Source organism: Panthera tigris, chromosome D2, assembly GCF_018350195.1.
Source record: "Panthera tigris isolate Pti1 chromosome D2, P.tigris_Pti1_mat1.1, whole genome shotgun sequence".
Lineage (NCBI taxonomy): Eukaryota > Metazoa > Chordata > Mammalia > Carnivora > Felidae > Panthera > Panthera tigris.
The window spans coordinates 8731218-8754800 of NC_056670.1; the positions used below are offsets into that span (position 1 = coordinate 8731218).

The window sequence follows — 23583 nt, forward strand, 5'->3', positions numbered from 1 at the left end:
GAAAACAAAGGCCTGGAGTTTGATAAGGACAGAACAACGGATTTGGCAGGGAAACTGATCAGAGTCAAGCTTCTAGGATTCCTTGTCCTCACCCCCTTTTTAACGAGCATTCAGTTGAAGGCAAGAACTGGTGAAATGAACTGACCACATAAAGCAGAGGAAGACACTGGCTCTAAGTGTGGGAACAAAACAGCCAGAAAGAGAAACACAAAATGGTGTCATACACATTGTATTCCTTTATAATACAAAAGGGTTTTTGTTTTTGTTTTGTTTTGCTTTACAAGGCAACACCTGTGATGAAATACTTACAAGTACTGTTTTCTTATAGCAATATCACTTCGGCAATTAAGAGAATATCTAAGATAATAAAATGGACATGTGACTTTTCATATGCGGAACCAAATGCTGCTAGACAAAGAAGGAACACCCACAAAGATCTAATGAAAACGTTTTGAATCTAAAATCCCATGCCTTGCCAGATTTTCAATCAAGGATAAATTTTGAAAAAGATGTCTTCTTGGGCACCTGGTGGCTAGGTCGGTTAAGCTTCTGACTGTTGATTTTGCCTCAGGTCATGATCTCATGGTTTGTGAGTCAGCCCTGTATCTTGGGGCTCCTATGCATCTATGTATGTATCTTTGTATGGAACCTGCTTGGGATTCTCCTCTCCCTCTGTCTCTTTGCCCTCCCCCTGCTCATGCTCACTCGCTCTCTCTCAGACTTTTTAAAAACAGATGTCTTTGTAAACATAAGGATACTAAAAGCATACAAACTATGCAAGTATTCTCCAAAGTACTTGGATACACTGGAAAGGAAACAAGAAGGAACAGCACGTGGTAAGCCAGAAATGACAGCTAACAGATATGAGATCACTAAGAACTTACTTCTGGTATAGCCATAATAGGAAGCTGTGGGGAGTTAAAATGGATTGCATTCAGAGACCATGAAAAGGAATAGACTATTGTGCATACTAAACAATCACACTGTCCTTTCTAGATACTGATTAGTATGTTAACAACGTGCTCACGTCTTTTCATGGAATACTGACAAGATCATTTTCTGACCAGAAGACAAATCTGAAAATAACTGAAATCATATAAAATAAATTCTCTGACCACAGCTGATTTAAACTTAGAAATCAATAACAGAATTATGTGGGAAAGTGCCAAATATTTGGAAATAATATTTGAGCACTTTTGTTTAGTGTTACTGGAAAACAAAAAGTTCTCTGAATGATCAAGAAAATTGATAAAATTATATCCAGAATGATGAAGAAAACAAAACAAGTTAACAATATCAGAAATGAAAAGGGTGACAATTCCTATAGGCCTTGCAAATGTGAAAATAATAATAAAGAATACTGTGAACCATTCTAAGTTTCTAAATTGGACAACTTCAATGGAATGGACCAATTCCTGGAAAGAAAATATTAAATCTCACTTAGAAATACCTAGAGCTGAATAGTCCTATGTATCTATTCAGTGAATTGCTCTTGCAGTTAAAAACCTTTCGATGTGAGTGATGGTAGAGAGCTTCAAAAATTGTTCCCTCCAACTGAGGCAACCACTGACAAAACTGGCAAAAACTGCCAGTTTTAAGCTGGCAAAAACTGACAAAATCAACTTGTTCAGAACTCTAGAATCTAAGTCTAAAAACTAATGAAAAGCTTAGAGCAACTAGTGAGGTACTTCAGAAAGAGGATGCTAGCCATGAAGAAAGCACTGGTATTTCTGCTTGCCCACCTACCAACCCCCTCTCCAGTGTAGCAAGGGCAGTAGGGACAGTGCCTATGTTCCTGGTGCAGATTGACAGGGTGAGACAATACAGATTTTGTGTTCAAAAACTGCTAAGCATATTGATCTGTCTAGTGGTTTCCTGGTGGGTGAGTGCAGAGGCTTGCCTGCCTTTTGCCCTTCTAGGTCTGGAATGGCATCCTGGGCCAGACTCGATGGAAACTATGTCATGACATGTACGGTCTGTGGCACGGTGGTGGGAAAAGCAGAGACAACTCCAGATGCCCGGGAAGGTGGAAGCTGAGGAGGAAGACAGTAGGGAGAAAAAGGGCCTGCACAGACTACAGTGCATAAACCAGGGACTCCAGAGAGCAATGTGCATGCCCAGGGCTGGACACAGGCTCAGAAAACACTTGAGAGGACACTAGGCTGACATCCGTCTCTGGCTAATTTTAGGGCTCTCCAAAAGAGGTGGAGGGTAAGGCAAAAGGGTAGACAGCATGGTTAAATGGAGAAGGAGTGCCCCAGTTTAGAGCCAATATGTAAATAACGAGTGAGTATTTGATTTTTCTTTTCGGTTCCAGAAGTTTAAGGAAATCTCTGTCACATCACCAGCTGACCACTGAGATAATGGAACAGAAATGGCAACGACCACACTTGACAAGAAACATAGCCTTTGAAAAATTAGAGAGTAGACAAATGAACAAGTCCAGCCTTCAGCGAGCAGCAAAAGCAAACCGTGGGGAGGGGGACAACCTGCTTTCCAGAGTTAAGCACATTATAATGTTTATTCATATTACAAAGCTTCTAACCAAAAGGTAAAGGCATAAACAAGTAGGCCCATTCACAGGGGGAAAGAAAAGGAAATTGACAGGAATCATCCCTCAGATAATGCAAATATTGGATTTACTAGACAAACAATTTAAATCAACTCTCTTAAACATGCTCGAAGGGCTACAGGAAACCATTGACAAAGAACTGAAAGAAACTAGGAGAACAATGTATGAACAAATAATATCAAAAAGATACAAGTTATAAAAAGAAACCAAAAAGAAATTATGAAATTCAAAGGTACAGTAACTGGAATATAAAATTCAATACAACACATCAAAACAGATTTGAGCAGGCAGAAAAATCTGTAAGACTGAAGACATTTGAAATGAATCAGTCTGAGGAGAAGGAAACAAAGAATGAAGAAAGATGAACAGAGCCTAACAGGACCTGTGAGGGCACCATTAATCATACCAACAGAAGCAAACTGGGAGTCCCAGAGGAGAAGAGGCAGGAAAAGAGACATAATATTTGAAGAAATAATGGCCAGGAACTTCCCATATTTGACGCTAGACATAAATGTGTACACACAGGAAGCAGTGAACTCCAAAAAGGAAAACTCAAAGAGCTCCATACCAATATACATTATAATTAAATTGTCAAAACCAGAGACAAAAAGTCTTTTAAAAGCAGCAAGGTCCTCACTATGATTAAATCCTCAACAGAAACTTGGGAGACCAGAGGCACTATGATGCATTAAATTCCTGGAAGAAAAAAACTGCCAAACAAGAATTCTAGCAACACCGTCCTTCAGTAGTGCAGGAGAAATTAAAAGGTATTTGAAGATAAAGGCTCAGGGACTAGCAGACTTGCCCTACAGGAAATGTCAAAGGGAGTTCTTCAGCTTGAAATGAAAAGACATTAGACAGTAATTCAAGGCCACATGAAGAACACAGGTAAATGTGACTGTAGAAAAATATAAAAGCCTATATTATTGTATATATTTTTAATGTTTGTTTATTTTTGAGAGAGTGAGACAGATCTGAGAGAGGAAGACAGAATATGAAGCAGGCTCCAGGCTCTGAGCTGTTAGCACAGAGCCTGACACAGGGCTAGAACTCACAAATCACGCTTACGGACTAAGCCACCCAGGCGCCCCTATTGTATTTTTTATTATAACTCCTCTTTATGTGCTGTATGGTTTAAAGTCAAATGAATAAGATAGTTAGCTGTAAATCTAGGTCAGTGGGCACACAAAATATGAATATATGTGACACTAACAAAATGAAGGGGGAAGAATGAGCTGTTTCAGCAGTTGCTGTTACGCAAGTGAAGCTAGATTTGTATCACTTCAAATTGTTAGGAATTAGGGATATTAATTGTAATTGTCAGGGTAACCACTAGAAGATAACTTTTAAAAGGCGAAAGATTTATACGATCTGAAGAGAAACCAGAGTATGAAGATAACTTTTAAAAGTAACAGAAAAATAAAAGGAAATGAGTAAATCAAAATGGTACACGAGAAAAAATTAAACACAAAAAAATAAGACAGTCTTAGAGAAATTAAGGGAAATGAAGGAATACACCCAGAATAGATGTCAAAATGCAGAAGAATTTAATTTAGGGTTTATGCTGGGTAAGCTGAAGATTATAGGTTTTGAGGGAGAATAACAAAGAGTCCTCATCATAATATATCAGTATGGGGGCGTCTGCTTGGGATTCTCTCCTCCCTCTCTCCGTCTCTCCCACTCACGTATGTGCACATACCCTCTCTAAATAAATAAAACTGAAAAGTGTATAAAGTATAAAAGTATATATCAGTGTGGGTACATAATACCACTGGTGATGATAACCTAGATTACTTTGTTAAGGTAGTTTTTGCCAGTTTTCTCCACTGTAGAGTAGCTTTTTCTTTTTCACACTGTATTCTTTAAAAGAAATTTACTAAGACCAGCACATACTCAAAGAGGGAGTAGGCCCCACCTGTAGAAGTTGGCACTATCTACATATATTGTAATTTTTCACAAAGAATATCCTCTTCTCCCGGCTTACTTATTTGTTCAGTCATTTTTTTGTATCACTATGGCTTCAAATATTTAATGTTTCGCGTTAGAATCCAATAGTGTGTGGGGCGCCTGGGTGGCTCAGTAAGTTGAGTGTCCGACTTCGGCTCAGGTCATGATCTCGTGGTTCGTGAGTCTGAGCCCCGTGTCGGGCTCTGTGTGCTGACAGCTCAGGGCTTGGAGCCCGCTTCGGATTCTGTGTCCCTCTCTCTCTGCCCCTCCCCCACTCATGCTCTGTCTCTGTCTCTCTCTGTGTCAAAAATAAACAAATATTAAAAAAATTAAAAATAAAAAAAGAATCCAGTAGTGTGTTATTTTGTTGCTCAATTGTTCCAGCTGAGCCTACGAGAAGGTCTTTCAGGCTGGCTCCATGTCCACTTGACACGTCCTCATCTTTCTGAGCACGTACGTTGTGACACTACAAAATTATATGGGCTTATTTTAAATTTCTATTACCTCATCCCTCAAATCAAACATTTCTCCATGTTATTCTAGTTCCCTTTCATTGGAGGATGGTAGTTAGAAATCAACACCTGTGAACCAAGTATGATCGTTGCTACTAGACTGTCGTCACTGTTTACAGGCACTTCACAGAGTTAGAAAATATATGTGTATGAACTCGTGTATACACATCCGTAATCATTTCTCTAAATATATATATGTCAAGCTAGTATATATTAAGGTAGTGTATATACATTTGCTTTTCAATAAATGGGAGCTAGAATAAATGAGCATCCATGTACAAAAAATGAACCTCAGCCAATAGCTTATACTTTATATACAAAAATCAACTCAAAATGAATTATAAACCTAAATGCAAAGTGTAAAACTACAGCATTTTTAGAAGATAGGAAAAAGTCTTCATGACTCTGAGCTAAGCAAAAACTCTTTAGATACAACACCACAAAAAATTTAGAAAGAAAATCTGGAAGTCAGAAAAATTTGCTCTGTGAAAGATATAGTTGAGTGGAAAGAGTAGGCACAGAAAGCGAGCAAATATTTGAAAATCACAGAGCACTCTCAAAATGCTTTGATCATATAAAGAACTCAAAATTCAGTAAGAAAATAACCTAATTTAAAAGATTCGGGCAGAGAAGACATATAGATGGCAAATAAGCACATTAAAACATTTCCAGTATATTAGTCATTAGGAAAAATGCAAATTAAAACCATGATGGCATACCACTACATCCCCATCAGCATCCCTTTTTTTCTTGGAAAAAAAAAAAAAAAAAAGAAACTGACAATACCAAACGCGGACAAAATGTGAAGTGAGCAGAGCTCTGCACATTGTGGTGGGAATACAAAACAGTACGGCTACTCTGGAAACGGTTTGGCAGTTTCTTATGAAGTTAATCAAATACTTACAACATGACCAAGCAAGCACTTGCCTAGGTACCTACCCAAGATACATGAAAATCTAAACATACGAAATCTAAGCACAAAAATCTAAACACAGATATTTGTAACAGCTCCTTTCATAACTGCCAGAAACCCAAATGTTTGTCAGCTGGTGAACAGATTAATGAATGGGGTACATACATACCAGTCCGTAGTCTCTGGCAATGAAAAAGGATGAGTTGTTGATACTTGGAACATGATTAAATCTCATGCATTACGCTAAATGCCAGTTGGTAGTCTTGAAAAGCTACATACCATTTGGTTCAATTTATACGACATAACAAGAAAAGGCAAAATTATAGGGATAAAGAATAAACTGGTGATTGCCAGGAATTAGTGGTGGTGGGAGGGACCAAGAAAGTTTTGAGATGATGAAACCGTTCGATATCTTGACTGTGGTGATGACTGTGCCTTTATGCATGTGTCAAAACTCACTAAAATGTATACCCAAAAAGAATGGATTTTGCTGTTAAGTTAAATAAGGAAGATAAGAACACAGCACAAAACAAAAACGACTTTACACCCCAGAAGATACCAAGTATTCACAAGGATATCGAGAAACTGGAACCCCTGTCCACTGCTGGTGGGAATGTGAAATTGTGCAACTACTACAGAGGATATGTGTCGATTCCTCAAAAACCTAAGCCTGTAATTACCATATGATCCAGTAATTCCACTCCTGGTTATATATCCAAAAGAACTCGGAGCAGGGACTCAAACAGATACTTGTACACAAGTATTCATAGCAGCATTATTCACAGTAGCCACAAGGGGCAAATGTCCCAGTGTCCACGAAGATGAACGCATAACGGAGAAGCTGAGAAGATGGAGTAGGAGGACCGTAAGCTCGCTCCATCCCATGGATACAAGCAGGTAACACATCACCGTGAATAACTCAGCAAACAACCAAGACGAGCAGAACAAACTCCACAGCTAAAAGTAGAGAAGAGGCAGGTGCCTGGGTCTGTTAAGCATCTGACTTTGGCTCAGGCCATGATCTCACGGTCTGTGAGTTTGAGCGTGCGTTGGGCTCTGTGCTGATAGCTCAGAGCCTCGAGCCTGCTTCTGATTCTGTGTCTCTCTGCCCCTCCTCTCCTCATGCTCTCTCTCAAAAATAAAGACACATTAAGAAAATAAAATATTTTTAAAAGTAGAGAAGCAGCTCCATCACAGAAGTCGGCTGAGAATATTATCAGAAGTGGATGCAAAAGTAAAGATGGAACTCGTTAACTCATTAAAAGTTATAGAATCTTGATTTTTAATAAAACATCAATAGCAAAAAAAAAAAAGATGAATGCATAAACTAAATAAATACAAACAGATGAATATCATTTTAAAGTCTTTAACAGGAAGGAAATCCTGTCACATGATACAGTGATGACACTATGCTGAATGAAATATGCCAGTTAAAAGGGGCAAATACTGTATGATTCTACTTATATGAAATGCCTAGAACAGTCAAGTTCATAGGTGAGTAGATTGGTGGTTTCTAGGGGAAGGGGGGAGGGGAGTTACTGTTTAATAGGTAGAGTTTTAGTTTTGCAAGATGAAAAAAGTTTCAGAGATGGATGGTGGTGATGGTTGTACCATGATGTGAATGTACTTGATGTTACTGAACTATGCAATCAAAAATGGTTAAAATGGTAAATTTTATGTATATTTTGCTACAATTAATAAAAGCAAAAGCCAATACCCACAAAACGCACTAAAAAAACTATGAAAGTATCAAACGTTGGCATACACACCAGACTTGGATCAAAATCCCAGAAAAAAAGAAATTGATTGGAATGAGTCCTATGCCTTTAATTCGTATTCTCAGGGCATTTTCAAATTTCATAAGCAGGGGAAAAAAGGGCAGAAAATATCTTAGAGCTGGCATCTCAGGAATAAGGATAAGAAGCTAGTTCTGAATAGAATGTAGAAAAGGAAAAGATAAGCTGATCTCACTATAACCATGAGAACAAGCCCCTAACCTAGAAAATTACAAGTTTTCCAAAACCTCTAAGAGAACCAAGAATCCAAAGATGAACAAAGGAAAAAAACTCAGAAGAGAAAAGAAAACCACAACTTCTTTCAGTTTTGGGGGCCAGTAGGGGACAGAGAGAGCCAGGCCAACTTTTCGCAAAATGTTCATGTTTGCTTGCGGGCTTCTGTGACGTATTAGAATCGCTAAGAGCTTTAGTCACAAAGCAAGTGAACGCCAACCTGCCATTTGACACTATCTGGTTTCACATTCAAAACAGAAGCCTAGTGTCTGCAGCACTTTTACTTCCCAAGTGTCTCAAGGTGATCAATTTACTTTGAGTTGGAGAACCAGGGAATATTTCAGCAGCACATATAGTAAGTTGGGGAAGCAGTTTCTGGAACCAAATAGGAAGGTCCATAACAGACACGGATGCTCTGAAGTACAAACAGCCACCAGTTTTCCCCTGAGGCCTCTACTGAGTACGTGGTGTCAACCCTCCAATGGCTGGGGGCAGAGACGATGGGCAGGACGAGAGGTCTCAGTTGGGGAAGGCTCTGCAGAACTTCTCAGTTACTCCTCAGTAGCCTAGCTGGTGGCTAGGCTGCACAGCAGATCACTGGAGACCTGGTGGCGCTCAGAGCCCAAGCTGTGCTGAAGAGAAAGCCTGCATCCTGCCCTTAAATCATCTGAAGCCAGTGGTGAACTGACCCTAACGTCCAGGGTCAGCTCAAGTATATCTTAGATCAGTTTAGCAACCAGACTGAAGAAGGGACGTGCCTTTTTCTGGAGCTATTATTTACTTTGACCTCTACTGTCCCTTTATAAAATGTCTAGCACATAATACAGAATTAGGGGACATGCAAAAAAGTAGAAAATTTTGATACATACTAAAAAAAGAAGCCTAGGGGTGCCTGGATGGGTCAGTTGGTTAGGCGTCCATTCAGGTCATGATCTCAAGGTTAATGGGATCAAGCTCCATATCAGGCTCTGCATGGACAGTGTGGGGCCTGCTTGGGATTCTTTCTTTCTCCTTCTCTCTCTGCCCCTCCCCAGCTCACACGCATGCACACATTCTCTCTCTCTCAAAATCAGTAAACAGACTTAAAAACAAAGAAGCCTATTGAAGCAGACACAACCTAGATGTTGGGATTAGCAGATAAGGACTTCAAAGTAATTACAATAAAATGTTAAATGACTTCATGAAAAAACAGACTGGAAATGAAAGAATGGGGAGTCATAGCAGAAAAAACAAAAACCCAGGAATTTTTAGAATTAAAAGATACAGTATCAGAAGTGGATTCTGTGGGCTTATGAAATGAAGAGAATTAATAAAACAGAAGGAAACTATGAACTTGAAAAAAAACTGTTCAACAGAAATATTCAAACTAAAAAACTAAAATAGCCTCCAAACTAAATACAGCATTTGAAGATATTCAGGACAATATGTACATGGTGTCTAACATTTGTGTAACTGCAATCTTAGATCTTAGGAAGAAAAAGAGAGAATGGGGCAAAGAAAATATCTGAAAGTGTTCAAGAATTTCCTGAAATGATAAAAGGAACAAACCATAAATCTTTATCATCCCAGAGGGATAAAACAAAATTGTACCTAAGCACATCACAGTCTAACTGTCAAAAACTAAGGATAAAATGGAAAATCTCTTTTGTTTTTTAAGTTTATTTATTTATTTTGAGAGAAAGAGGGAGAAAGAGTACAAGTGGGGGAGGGCCAGAGAGAGAGGGAAGAGAGAGAGAATCCCAAGCAGGCTCCCTGCTGTCAGCACAGAGCCTGATGCAGGGCTCAAACTCATGAACTGTGAGCTCATGACCTGACCCAAACCAAGAGTTAGACACTAAACCGAATGAGCCACCCAGGCGCCCCAAGATAAAACTGAAAATCTTAAGCACAAGTGGAGGAAAAAGACACATTATGTTCAGATGAATAACAATGAGACTGACATCTCAGAAACAGAAGACAAAGCCATCCTATAAATGCAGAAATGAATAAAATGCTCAGCATAGAGGTCTATATTTGGCAAAAAAATATCCTTCAAAAACCAAGGTGAAATAAAGACATTATCAGAAAGACAAATGAAGTGAATTTGTCGCCGTCACTCCTGCACTACATGAAATGATAAAACAGGCTGCTTCGGCTGAAGGGAAAAGACATCAGAGACAATCCCAGACCTGTAGGAAGGACTACAGATACCTGTATATACAGATATTTGTATAAACATGAAGCAGTATTTTATGTGCATACACACATGCATACTCAAGTTACTTAAAAAAGTCAATACCGTTTAAAGTAAAAATAACAAATATTTGCAGTTAAAACTGTATGTAAAAGTGAGATATAAGACAAGGACCAGAAAAACCAAAGTGAGAATTTTCCACCAGCAGATCCTCAGTAAAACAAGGAAACAAGCAGAATAAAAACAATAATTATAAGGGCACTTGGGTGGCTCAGTCGGTTAAGCGGCCGACTTCAGCTCAGGTCATGATCTCAGTTTGTGAATTTGAGCTCCACGTCGGGCTCTGTGTTAACAGCTCAGAGCCTGGAGCCTGCTTCAGATTCTGTGTCTCCCAATCTCTGCCCCTTCCCTGCTCATGGCTCTGTCCCTCTCTCTCTCAAATGTTTAAATAAACATTAATTAAAAAAAAAAAAAACAAACAGTAATTATAAAGGATGTTTTCAAAGAGAAGAAATTTATGCCAACACAACTTTAGGGATAAAAAAGATCTAATTTGACCAAAATGGCTATGAACAAATAAAAAAATACAGTACCTGCAGAAAATGAACTTTTCTAAGAGTTGGTCGTGATGACTGTACTCAAAGTTACTTCAAAAAACAAAAAGGCTCGCTAGTCCTTTGTGCTGTCCCAAACTGACCGTTCAACTCAGCAATTAGTTACAGAGCCTAAGGGAAACACTGTAGCACCATTGAGTGAATTCTGGATCAGGAGAATGGCACATAAATATACATTCAAAAATGACTGAAGCAGAACTGTAGAGTAGGTAAGTTTGGTTTTGTTTGGTTTTTTTTTGAGCTTCCTCCTACATTATTTCTCCCTCTTTCCAAAGCCTCTTTCTCCCACTATCATGCCCAAAAGCTACGATTTTTAGTTAATGACAGATAATGTCTACATAGCGGGGGTGCCTGGGTGGCTCAGTCGGTTGAGCATCTGACTTTGGCTCAGGTCATGATTTCACAGTTCGTGAGTTCAAGCCCCGCATCAGGTTCCACGCTGACAGTGGGGTTCTCTGTCTTTCTCTCTCTCTCTCTCCCTGCCCCTCCCTAGCTTGCTCACTCTGTCTCAGAATACATAACAAACTTAAAAAAAAGAATCCAATACCAACAAGCCCTGTGTAATAACTGGCTGTAAAATGTTTGGGGCACCTGGGTGGCTCAGTCAGTTAAGTGGCCAACTCTTGGTTTTGGCTCAGGTCATGACCACACGGTTCATGGGTTCAAGCCCTGCATCAGGCTCCACACTGAAGCTGGGGGCCTGCTTGGGATTCTCCCTCTCTCCCTCTCTCTCTGCCACTCCCCTGCTCATGCTGTCTCTGTCTCTCTCAAAATAAATAAACTTAAAAAAACTTCAGCTTAAAAAAAAAAAGATAATGTCTGTTCAAAAAATTTATGATACAGTAGAAATACCATGTCAGAAGGTGGGCTGTGAGAGTTATGTAAGACAGACTATGTCAAGTGCTTACCAAAGGGCTGGGAATTTAAAACAAAGATATGGTTACCACAGAACTCAGCATTCATTTTTCTCTGGGTAATGAATGGTGAGAGGAGATTAAGGTGGGGCACACAGGGGCTTCCAAGATCCTAGTAATAGTCATTTCTTAAGCCAGATAGGGGATACAACTGTGTTTCATTAATATTCCCTAAATTTTACATATACATTATGCACATTGTTTTGAACGACTTTTAAATAAATAAATAAATAAATAAATAAATAAATAAATAAATAAATAAATAAATAAAATTGAAATTCAGTGTTTCTCCAGCCCACAAGGTCCTACATATTCTAGCCCCTTCTTCATCTTTGATTTTACCTCTAGGTCATTCTTCCCTAGGTTGCCTCTAGCTTCAATGTGTTGAATACTGTTTCTGGAACACGCCTCAAGGTGCTTGTATTTATTGTTCTTCCTATCTAGAATGTTCTTCCCCTAGAATTCTACTTGGTTCCCTTATTTAATTTAGGACATTTCTCAAATATTACTTTTAAAAATTTTTTTTTAATGTTTATTTATTTTTGAGACAGAGAGAGACAGAGCATGAACAGGGGAAGGGCAGAGAGAGAGGGAGAATCTGAAGCAGGCTCCAGCTCTGAGCTTTCGGCACAGAGCCCGACGCGGGGCTCGAACTCCCGGACCGTGAGATCATGACCTGAGCCGAAGTCGGACGCTTAACCGACCAAGCCACCCAGGCGCCCCTCAAATATTACTTTTTAGAGCGGCGTTCCCCAATCAACTTATCCCCTGTTCCTCACTTCTCTGTATCATGCTGTCCTTGTAACTGCTTGTTTACCTCTGAGCACATACACGAGGAATATCACTCAAATGCTGACACATATAGAAAATATATCACATTTATTCGTATCCCCACCAATCTCCTCAGAAAAATCTTATATATTAGAAGTTGTCCGCTTCACAGCGGAGGATGCAAGTTTTCCAAAATTCTAAGTTTCACTTGAAACCTCAACTTTTAACATTGGCAATAAATACCAAGAGTCATTTTCCTTGAAGTGACAGGCTCACTTCAGCCATTTTTGGGAAAATGGTAAATACTTCTCCGAATAACTATAGTTTGTCTGACAGTTGCTCTTTCAAGCAAAAAAGGTGTCTAGGAGAGCTCACAAATCAGTTGCACAAGTGCTTTTCCTAAATGACCATCATTCCTCAGTATGCAGCAAAAAGAACTGTATGTGCACTTCCCATTTGGTCATACTGAATAGTAAAAAGGGGGGTGTTTGGGGGGCGCCTGGGTGGCTCAGTTGGGTGTCCGACTTTGGCTCAGGTCAGGATCTCACTGTTCATGAGTTCGAGCCCCACATTGGGCCCTGTGCTGACAGCTCAGAGCCTGGAGCCTTCTTCGTTTGGATGCTGTGTCTTCCTCTGTATCTGCCCCTCCCCCACTTGCACGGTCTCTCTCTTTCCAAAATGAATGTTAAAAAAAAAAAAAAAATGTGTATTCAGGGGTCAAAATGTAATAAAATTAGTTACTTTTACTGTTTTATCAAGGCTGTCCTTAAGGTGAATTTTTTACTGTTGAGTACACTGTTGAATACAGTCACCTGCTATCATTGCCTCATTCATGTCCAACAGCAATCTATTCACCACTGCTTTTACACCATCAGTGTAAAAGGCAATTTGCATCTTAGTATTAGGTTCTGACCTGATACACTCCTTTGAAAAGGTCTTGGGGAAGCCAGGGGTCTGCATTCTGGAACTGCTGTGTTATTCAAACAGTATTTTCCCTGAAGGTGATTTTTAACTATTTCCACTTTTCTAGTTTAATATATGGGCTCTTTTTCATAAAACTCACTGAAAATACACACACACACACACACACACACAGGGCTAAATAAATGACTCACCTGATACTTGTTCATTTTCTGCTGCTCTTGGGAAAGGATAGAAACTATGAAGCCAGAACAGGGAAAGGTGGAAGACAGAAGTCTTAAGAGACCTTATCTTGCCGCTCAGGAATCACCTGTGAGAAATTTCCATACATTTTAGTCAAACATAAACCCCTAGGAAAATATCCCTTTGAGCCATGAGAAGGAATAGAAAGGGGCATGATAAAGGAATACCCACCTGTCCATTGGTGACTCTGATACAACCTCGATGAATCTGGGAAATTTTTGAGTGAATCTAAACATTTCTTTCCTACTAGCTGTTTTGCAAATTATGTACCCATTTACTAAATAATACAAAAGAATTGAAAACTTAAGCATCCAGTAAGAGCAAGTTAGGCACAATGTATGACACATGTCCAAAGTGTGGATCCCTATGCTGGCATTACAAATGATGTTGAAAAGCACTGATAGAGAAGTGTTTGTTACATAACAATTGTTCCTATTAACATTATAAACCCCACGACGTTAGAAAGTCTTCAGAGCTCTCAAAAATTAACACGTCTCTTCTCCCTAAATTGCAGTTTCTCAAAAATCACTTCTCTAAGACACCAGTTTTGACTTAAGCGTGGTGCAGTGGACCTGGAGACTTTGGTGCCGTGCTAGTCTCTGGCATCAACAAACCTAGTGACTTCGTTTCAGTGCTATTATATTTAACGTGAGGAGGAATTAGATCTAATTTTGAAACTTTCACGTACCATTTTGATTCTGTAAATTTTCACTCAGTGCCACAAATCCCGACAGGACCCTGGAATTCACTGTCCCCTCCAAGCCTGGGCTGGGCCGAGGGTAGAATTTAATTAGGCCTCGAAGAATTACGACAGGGACACAAATCTAACTTCTAAAATAACAATTTGACACCATAAATCCCAGAACAGGCCCTTGATGCAGGTAAGCAAAAGGTAACTAGATGCCATAATGCTGAGATAGCAGAAAGCTCTTCCCGATGGCCTGATGCTTACAAAATGCCTAATAATAAGCCCAGATACACCAGCCAGAGGCATTATGATAGCACCTTAATAACACGGAGCAAGGATGAAATTCCAGTTTTTGTCTTTTTAACAGAGTGTGTCCCATTCCCCCTCTAGAAAGTAGTCTCCGGCTTGGAGAGGATTCCCAGCTTCTCCAATAACACGTAAGATTCAGGGCTCAATTTACATATGTAACAGTCCTCTGAGAATTCAAATAGGTTGGAGAATGAGGGAAGGGCCTTAATTATCATTTTGACACAAGGGTTCTGAGGAAACCTCGAGAATTTTTGTTAATTGAACACTAGGTTAGGTCCATTACTCTCCAGTTATGTTTAGGGGCAATTATTGTACTAAATACAGCCCAAGGCTGTAGGAAACAGCAGGAACCAAAGAGTAAATAAAACGAATTTACCCACCCCCGTCACCGCTAATGCTGAGTAAACCAATCAATTTCCGACCTTTCGTACTCCTGTCTATTAAAATGGAGGTGGTTAATGCCGATTCAAAGGATGGTCATGATGATTATGATTAAATGAGCCAAGAATGAAAAGAACAGCATACCTCGGGAATAATAAAAGCAGCTCACCTTTATTGAGTCCTTATCAAACTTTATATATATGGCCCTATTTAATACAGCAAACAACCCCAGTAGTAAGTGTGGTTATTATACAGATGAATGTCCGAGTCGTACCCAGGTCATCCTGCCCAGTTAAGTGGCGGGCACCGGACGCGCGCAGGTCCCCCGGGGCTGACACCGCCGCGGCGTAGACAGCCACGCCAGCAGCCACGCCAGCAGCCACGCCGGCGCGGACGCGGCGGGCCCGGGGTCCACGTCACAACAGCCGTTCCCCCCCGGCGTCCCTCCCCGCTGCTCCCGCGCCCCAGGCCAACTCGGGCCGCCCGGCTCCGCAGGTCGAGAGCCAGGCTTCTGAGGAGGGACGGCAGGTGGACAACGGGCTTCCCCGCCAAGCCCCCTGCCCGGCCCCCTCCCCAGTCCTCGGAGGCCAGCCGGGCGCTCAGAGGGGGGCGGCGCCTTCCAAGTTCTCCGACTCGTCGCAGCCGCGGAGACCCGGCTTCCCCCCGCCCCCGGCCTCGCACCCGCAGAGAGGCCTCCGACACACCTGCAGGGGCTCGGCCACCGCTCCCGGCCCGCGCAGGTTCCAGGCCCCGCCCTCTGCCGCACCGCGGACACCTGCAGGCCCCGGAGTCCTGTCCCGCCCTGGGGGCAGGAGACAGAAGATGGCGACTATCAAAAGGAGGTGGAATTGCGCATGCCCAAAAGCCCCGCGCGCCTCACTCTGGAACTACGCTTCCCAGAAGCCTCGATAGCAACTCCATTTCGGATGACATATGATAATAAGGCCTGGCCTCCTCCAGCCGCCTGAGCGCTGCTGGGATTTTCAGGACGCTCCCCCCGTGATTACTCACAGTGACAGCTGGTGACAAGTGGCAGCCCGCAGTGAGGGGGCTTGAAAAACAGATAACTACCCGGAAGCGGTGCGAATATTGACCAGGCACTTGGAACCAAGTACAACAATACATTCAAATAATAATGTCCACTAACATCTGACTTTTATCTTAGGAATGCTAGTTTTCAAAATTATGCAAATGACACGTGAAATCTGTAATAAGGAGAAAATACGTATAGGCTAAAACAGAAAACTAGTACCACACATACCATTGCCCCAAAGAAAGAAAAGTTTAATGTGAGTGCACAGTCTGAGATTTTTTTCTTATTCATTTTATGCTAATAGTATATAAAATAACTCCTTTCACTAGGGAATATGCACTGAATATGCAGTGATTTCCTGGTCAGTCACATTATGACATTAACTTAGTTTTGTGCCAACAGAACTGTGAGTTTCCATTCAGTGTAATGACAAAAAATTTTTTTTTGGTAAGATTAACTTTAAAACCTAAAATCCATGTAGACAAAAGATACATACACATTTGAGCATGTGTATATTATGTATACATACACACATAGCTGGCTTGCAGGGTGGAGCAACTGGCTGTGGGAGCCCAAACAGACCGGGTTCAGCCACCGACTGCCGAGAAAATCCAAAGGCAGAGAGACCAGCGGTAGTGAAACAAGAAAGGAATTTACTTTTAGTGAGGCTAACACTGGGAAGACAGCGTGGACTAGCATCTCAAAGACTGTCCCCCAAGTGCTAAAAATCCTTCCAGGTTTATTTTTCAAAATGTGGGGCAAAGGATGGTGGGCACTGCAGGGAGGCAGTGAGAGTCCAGTGATCATTGTCTTGGAGTCAAACATGGGTGGGGTCTTGCAGACTCGGGGTAGTCCTTATTCCTTAAAGGGGTACTGTCAGGTTTGGGGGGGGGGTGGATGCTTGGTCCTCAGGGTCCTCCACCCGAGCCATGAGACCAGTTGGAAAGAAGGATGCGACTAGAAAATCTGAGGTCAAAATGGAGGCAGCCCGGGTCCTCTTTCATATACCCCAGTGTTCTGGATGGGAGGTGTTGGAAAAATAATTAAAAATAAAGGGTCATCTTAATTCTGTCCAAACGAGTGATTTCAGATTTTGGCCTGCAGAACCATGGATGTAGTTACTATTTACCGATGAAGGATAATTCACCCATAGATATACAAGTATTTTTACACAATAAATGTATCATTTTTATTTACTGTTATATTTTATGACTATATATATATATATATATATATATATTTCTTTTTTTGTAACTGTTTTATATATTAAAGTACCTGCCTTATGTGCTCGCTTCGGCAGCACATATACTAAAGTACCTGCCTTATTCTCAAGAGAGTCTGTGGTGGTCACACCCACAAGCGATGGACACACACAAATATACAAGTCATACAGAAATAACCTCTTTAACAAAAATGCATACACCCAGACTCACTGACACGATACATACACTTACATAGCCTGACTGGAATGATGTCTATTTGAGTCCTTACCTTGTGACAGACACTGTCATATCTCCATGAATACATACATACGTTTCATAGATTGCTCCATGTTACTGGCGTGTTTCTTATTTTATTTATTTTTTAAAAAAAATTTTTTTTCAACGTTTTTTATTTATTTTTGGGACAGAGAGAGACAGAGCATGAACGGGGGAGGGGCAGAGAGAGAGGGAGACACAGAATCGGAAACGGGCTCCAGGCTCCGAGCCGTCAGCCCAGAGCCCGACGCGGGGCTGGAACTCACGGACCGCGAGATCGTGACCTGGCTGAGGTCGGGCGCTTCACCGACTGCGCCACCCAGGCGCCCCTGTTATTTTTTATTTCGGAATATATTTTGAATATCCCTTGTATGATTTAGTATACTTCTACTTTATCACATTTATTTTTTTTAAGTTTATGTATTATTTTGAGAGAGACAGAGTGTGAGCAGGGGAGGGGCAGAGGGAGAGAGAAGGAGACAGAGAATCTTAAGCAGGGTACTCATGGTTCCATGCACAGAGCCCGACATGGGGCTTGAACCCACAAAACCGTAAGATCATGACCTGAACGAAATCAAGTGTCAGATGCTTAACCAACTGAGCCACCCAGGTGCCCCCACTTTATTACATTTAAAGGCTGCTCTTTGAAACATAACAGAAACCCATGGGGGAGGGGAAGGGAAAAAAAAAAAAAAAAGAGGTTAGAGTGGGAGAGAGCCAAAGCATTAGAGACTGTTAAAAACTGAGAACAAACTGAGGGTTGATGGGGGGTGGGAGGGAGGGCAGGGTGGGTGATGGGTATTGAGGAGGGCACCTTTTGGGATGAGCACTGGGTGTTGTATGGAAACCAATTTGACAGTAAATTTCATATATTAAAAAAAAAAAAAAAATAAAGGCTGCTCTTTGTCATTGTACTTCATGGATTAGCGTATTTACCATAAAATCTACTGAATATTTGTATCGACTCCACTAAACTGTGAAGGACATTCTTTATATAAATCTTTGAATTATATTAGCATATAACCCAATAAGTGGAATTACTCGAGTGAATTATTGCTTATCTAAAATCTTTTTTATTAAAGTATGCATATATTTTCTGGCTTATTTAAAAAAATATATTGCGTCCTTAATTTAGAAAAGTTATTTTCCTTTTCTTCAATTTCGAGACCAACTCTGCTTGGTAGAGATGTTATTTTTTTACTGTATTGCTGGATTCCATTTTTTAACATTTTAATTAAATTCCCTATTCACAAGAACTGATAACTGATACATGCTTTCCTATTAGTTTTGTGTCTAAATGATACTCCTAGTTCTTTTTAGTTTTGCAATCTTTTATTGAAGTTTCTATTTTCAATCACAGAAAAAAGGGAGCACTCACATACCATTGTCTATATTGGACAAATTTCACCTTTTGCCGTATTTGCTTTATCTTATGTTTGCTGAAATATTTTAAAGTAAGTTAGGTATATTTCACTCCTTAATACTTCAGTATGTATCTCTAAAACTAAGTACATTCTTTAATAGCGCATCTATACTCAAATTCCCATAATTGTCCGCAAATGTCTTTTAAAGATTTTTTTTTTTTCCAAAACCAGGACGCAGTAAAGGACCACAAATTACATTTAGTAGTTCTTCTATGTAGGGCCAGAACCACAGACCTGCCAGAGTAACAATCTCCATACCCTTTGAATGGGATAGGTTTCTTTACATTTTTATTTACAGGAGTGCACGCGAAGGATTATGGTAGACGTAGTCTTGAATTTTATTTGCTTACCCAGCAGTACTTGCGCCCTAGCCGTGGAGAGTGCTGCGCACGCGCAGCTCCGCCATCTTCCTGGTGCCCCTCCTGCGCCTACAGGTTTAGCGAAGCCCTGTATTCCGTTTCCAGATTTCCCAATAACTCTCAAGGTCCTGGTTGCCCACCTTCTTAACAGCAGAGGTTAGAGCGTGGGCCGGGTGGGAAGCGGCGTTGACCCGCGGTGGGGAGGAGCGGGACCCCAGACAGCGGGCAGGGGCGTCCAGGTTCGCACCATTGGCTTGAGTTCGAATGGCCCCCCAGCTCTAAGAGGGTGGTTCTGCCGGAGCGTCCGCGGGACGGGGGTGGGGGGCGTGCGCATGCGTGAGGCTGCGCTCTGTTTGCGTGGAGAGCCCCGTGACTTTTGAACTTGGCTTACAGCTCTGTAACAAGTGCCGTGAACGTCATCACCTTTGTTTTTGTCCTCAGTGGCCCCAGTATCTAGGGGGACAAGAAGTTCCAAGAGGTGCAGATTTGGGGTCCTGGGTGAAGGTTCCAAATATGAATTTGCCTTCTAATCTTATATCCTAATTTCTAAAGAACCCGTGGGTTCTTGTGAAGTTAAAGACCTGGGTCTCCAGAAACAAATCGCATCCTGAAGAGACCCTTGGGACATTTGATCCCTCCCCAGAGTTTCAGTCCCAGAAAGGGGTAGATCCTGGAACTGCAGGGCATAGCATAGGAATTCTTTGTTTTCCTGTTGCGTAAGGTGCCACTGTAACCGAACTAACCTGAGTTCACTCGTTGGCGAGTGACAGATGCAAACTACACCAGGTCGAGTTGTACAAAGGAAAATTTGCAGCAGATAAGGAGCTCATGAGGCATAACTTTCAAAGCCTTGACTCCCTGAGTAAGGTTGAACGGGTTCCTTTTATTTAGGGTTAGGATGAATATTTAGAAAGGGGATCTTTGTCATTGTATTGTAGGTGGAGTAAGGTCCTGCAGTCGCCTTAAGGCAACCTACCTATACTCACACACATTCTGTGTTATGTAAATGGTACTCCTATTTGAACCAAGATGTTAGTATTATAATATGGTGGTTGCCCCACCTTCTAGAGGTCACTCCATGATCCCGCCTGCTCAGGGTTAAGCTCAAAGTGGTCCTGGCGGTGTTGGGGCAGTTGGTATTGGGGCATTCGCTATCCCTTGACAGGTGATTCCAATTTCCATTTGCCTGCGTTTAGAGAGGCCGGAAAGAGCTTAAGGAAAAATGTGGGACAGAGATTGGTGAGTACAAGCTGGTAAACAGTAAAGGTTAGGTGTTAGGGTCTAGCAGATGACAAATCCCTCCTCTAGTTTTTTTTGTTTTTTTTTTTCCCCCTCTTCATTCTTGAGGGGCACAGGGCAAAGGCCCATCTTCTGTAGTTGTTTCCTGGTGGACATGGGCTTGGTCATTAGGATTGTTAGTGGAGTAGAATTTTCCCTTAGCTCATTTTAGATATGTCTGTGGATCACCAGGTTTAACCTCCAACTACTCATATATTTGTGTTATGACCATCTGTAATTTTTGGCCTTCCTGAATTTGCATTTGAATTGTACCAGCCAGTTAACTGTGCAAGGTCCAAACAGCAGTAAGAGCAGTCGGATTATTAGTGGCCACAAGAAAAGGTGATCAACAAATTAAGGTGTACATACCCTGGGTGTCCTGGGTGTGCACAGGCTTTGCAGGCTCTACTGAGGTAAAGCCAGTTAAGCAGTTTTGGGCTCCAGGAGACTAGGGTCCATTCCCTGTATTACTTCGTGATTTACTGGATCTCAGGCCCTCATCCTCAATGCCTTGGGTGGCAAATAAAGCAGTTCCCAAATCCCCTAGGTCTGGCCAGTCCTGTTCATGCTCTCCATTTGATTTTTCCATGTCCCAGCAGTACTGTGATATTTCTTTTCTGCACACTAATGAGTTTTGTTTGGAGAGCAATCATCATTAACGTCAAAGGTAAAAGGAACTGTAGTTGTTGGCTCTTGGCTATCATTCCCTATCTCAGGAGTGTACTTGTAGCATGGCCTTTGCTTTGAGGTGGAATTTAAGTATCATGTTATCCTCTCTGCATCATTAATAACTGGCGTAAGGTGGACACTTTGAATTGCCCTGTGGGAATGGCTTAGTTGTATAGCTATGGAAGGGGGGTTTTCAAAGGATTTAGGGGAGCTCATAATGAAGTTAATGTTATGGTCATTTTTTATCGGGTGGAACACAGGCCATACGGTTCTTTAGTTTGTTTCCGTTTGCTATGATCCTCCTTATATATATTTTTTTTTAATTTTTTTTTTTTCAACGTTTTTTATTTATTTTTGGGACAGAGAGAGACAGAGCATGAACGGGGGAGGGGCAGAGAGAGAGGGAGACACAGAATCGGAAACAGGCTCCAGGCTCCAAGCCATCAGCCCAGAGCCTGACGCGGGGCTTGAACTCACGGACCGCGAGATCGTGACCTGGCTGAAGTCGGACGCTTAACCGACTGCGCCACCCAGGCGCCCCTGATCCTTCTTATATTTACTAGAGAATTTCGCTCCCAGGGATGCTTCTCTGTGTTTATGGCTTTTGACATCTCTAGCATATTGGTGACAAGAACTAATATTAAGAAGGTATTCGTTATAAAAATCAGAACAAAGTAGATTGGGCTAGATCATTAATAATCACGGAGATAATGATGGTCTATTATGGGACCTGACAGCAAACAATACAGGCTGAAGAAAAAAGAATTATTTAGAGTTGGGAAGCCTTTTTCTTTTCTTTTTTAAGTTTATTTATTTTAGAGAGCAAGTGAGCGAGGGGTAGAGAGAAGGAAAGAGGGAGGGAGAGAGAATCCCATGCGGGCTCTGCACTGTCAGCGTGGAGCCTGAAGTGGGCTGTAGTTCACCCAAGCTCAAAACTCTCAAACTCTCAAACTATGAGAGCACCACCTGAGCCGAAGTTGGTCGCTTGACCGACTCAGCCACCCAGATGCCTGGAGAACTCTTATTCTTTGAGGCTGCACTTATCTTGTGTCTCTGGAACAGAAGTCTCAGGCCCGTGAGTGGTTCACTGGAGTATCTGTTGTCATCTGGCACTGGTGGCATCTCCTTCTGGGTCTCTGGTGCAGACGCCTTCTTTACCATGGTGGATCTAAGGTACGACTCCCTCTAATTTTAAGGAGGGGTGTGTGGTTCCTAGTACTGGGTGGGGCCCTGTCCATATAGGGTATAGGTGATTCTGAGGTGACCCACTTTTCCAAGTTTGAGGTACACCCAGTCCCCAGGGTAAAGCTTGATCTCCTTGGCTAGAGGGAGGCCGAAATTCCCGTATTTGTTGAGCATGTCCATCACCTGTCGGGGATTAAGTATATGCTTAGTGTCTACAGAAACCTCTGGGTCTGGAGGTAAAAAAAAAAAAATCAGAACCTTTTGGGAAGGGCCTCTTGTAAGTCATTTCAAATGGGTTGAGCTTTAGTTTGCCCTTTGGGGCAGCTCTCATTCTGGTGAGAGCTTTTGGTAGTATCTTTAGCCAGTTTTCCTGTGTTTCCTGGCATAACTTTGCCAGGGTGTTTTTCGGGGTTCTGTCAGCACATTCTGTCTTCCTAGAAGACTCAAGTCTCCAAGCACATTGTCACCTCCACTTGATATTTAAGGTCTTGGCTATCTCAGAAATAATTATTGATGTAAACGTTGACCCGTTATTACTTCGGATTGACCGTGGCAATCCAAATCGAGGAATTATCTCTTATTACGGCCTTTCTTATTTCATTAGCTTTTTCTTTCCTACAGGAAAAGGCGTCAGTCCATCCAGTAAATGTATCTATAAATTCCAGAAGGCATTTAATCCCTCCAGGGGCCATTGGCATTACAGTGAAGTCTGCTTGCCACGCCTCCCCTGGCATTGTCCCCCAGATTTGAGTTGCTCTAACCAGAGGGAGTACCTAAGGTCTGGTTTGTACATTTTGTCCAGCAATAGGCACATTGGTTTGTTATTTTCTCAATAATTTCTTTCACCTTCAGGATGCTCATGATCTTTATTAACCACAGGTATAAAGCTCCTTTACCATAATAGGTTGAGTCGTGTGCACTCTTAGGGAGGACCCAGGCAGTCAGCTTGGGTACCCAGATTCTTCCATTGTTATTTATCATCCACCCTCTGATTAAGAGACCATTGGTAGCCCAATTTTAAGCCTCCTCTATCTCCTGGGGGTAGGTGGAGAAAACTTATTTAGTGATAGAGACAGAATTAGAGCTAGCTGCAAAATCTCCCTACTTGGCAACCCTTTTTGCGGCTGCATCAGCCAAATTATTTCCCTTTGTTATCTCTGAATTTCCCTCTGGATGGGTTCTACAATGAA

At 41.6% G+C, this 23583-nt stretch overlaps 2 protein-coding genes across 18 annotated transcripts in view; one reads left to right on the forward strand and one right to left on the reverse strand.

Moving 5' to 3' along the window:
• LOC102955603 (zinc finger protein 25) overlaps nt 1–19339 on the reverse strand; it is a 28419-nt gene extending 9080 nt beyond the window's left edge. Inside the window, exons 1-3 of one of the 8 annotated variants that reach the window (XM_042959811.1) lie at nt 19253–19335; nt 16530–16598; nt 13541–13656 (exon numbers count right to left, since the gene is read on the reverse strand). In XM_042959811.1, coding sequence (XP_042815745.1) covers nt 13541–13555 — 15 coding nt within the window. In that variant the 5' untranslated portion in view covers nt 13556–13656; nt 16530–16598; nt 19253–19335. The other 7 variants (XM_042959809.1, XM_042959807.1, XM_015536274.2 and 4 more) reach the window with 7 other exon arrangements.
• Nucleotides 19329–23583, forward strand: part of LOC102954924 (zinc finger protein 525-like) — a 43254-nt gene continuing 38999 nt past the window's right edge. For 6 of the 10 annotated variants that reach the window (XM_042959800.1, XM_042959791.1, XM_042959798.1 and 3 more), the window contains exon 1: nt 22073–22381. The gene's annotated coding sequence lies outside the window, so the exon portion shown is untranslated. Of the gene's footprint in view, nt 19418–20426; nt 20501–22072; nt 22382–23583 lie in introns of those variants that run through there. The other 4 variants (XM_042959792.1, XM_042959793.1, XM_042959795.1 and 1 more) reach the window with 4 other exon arrangements.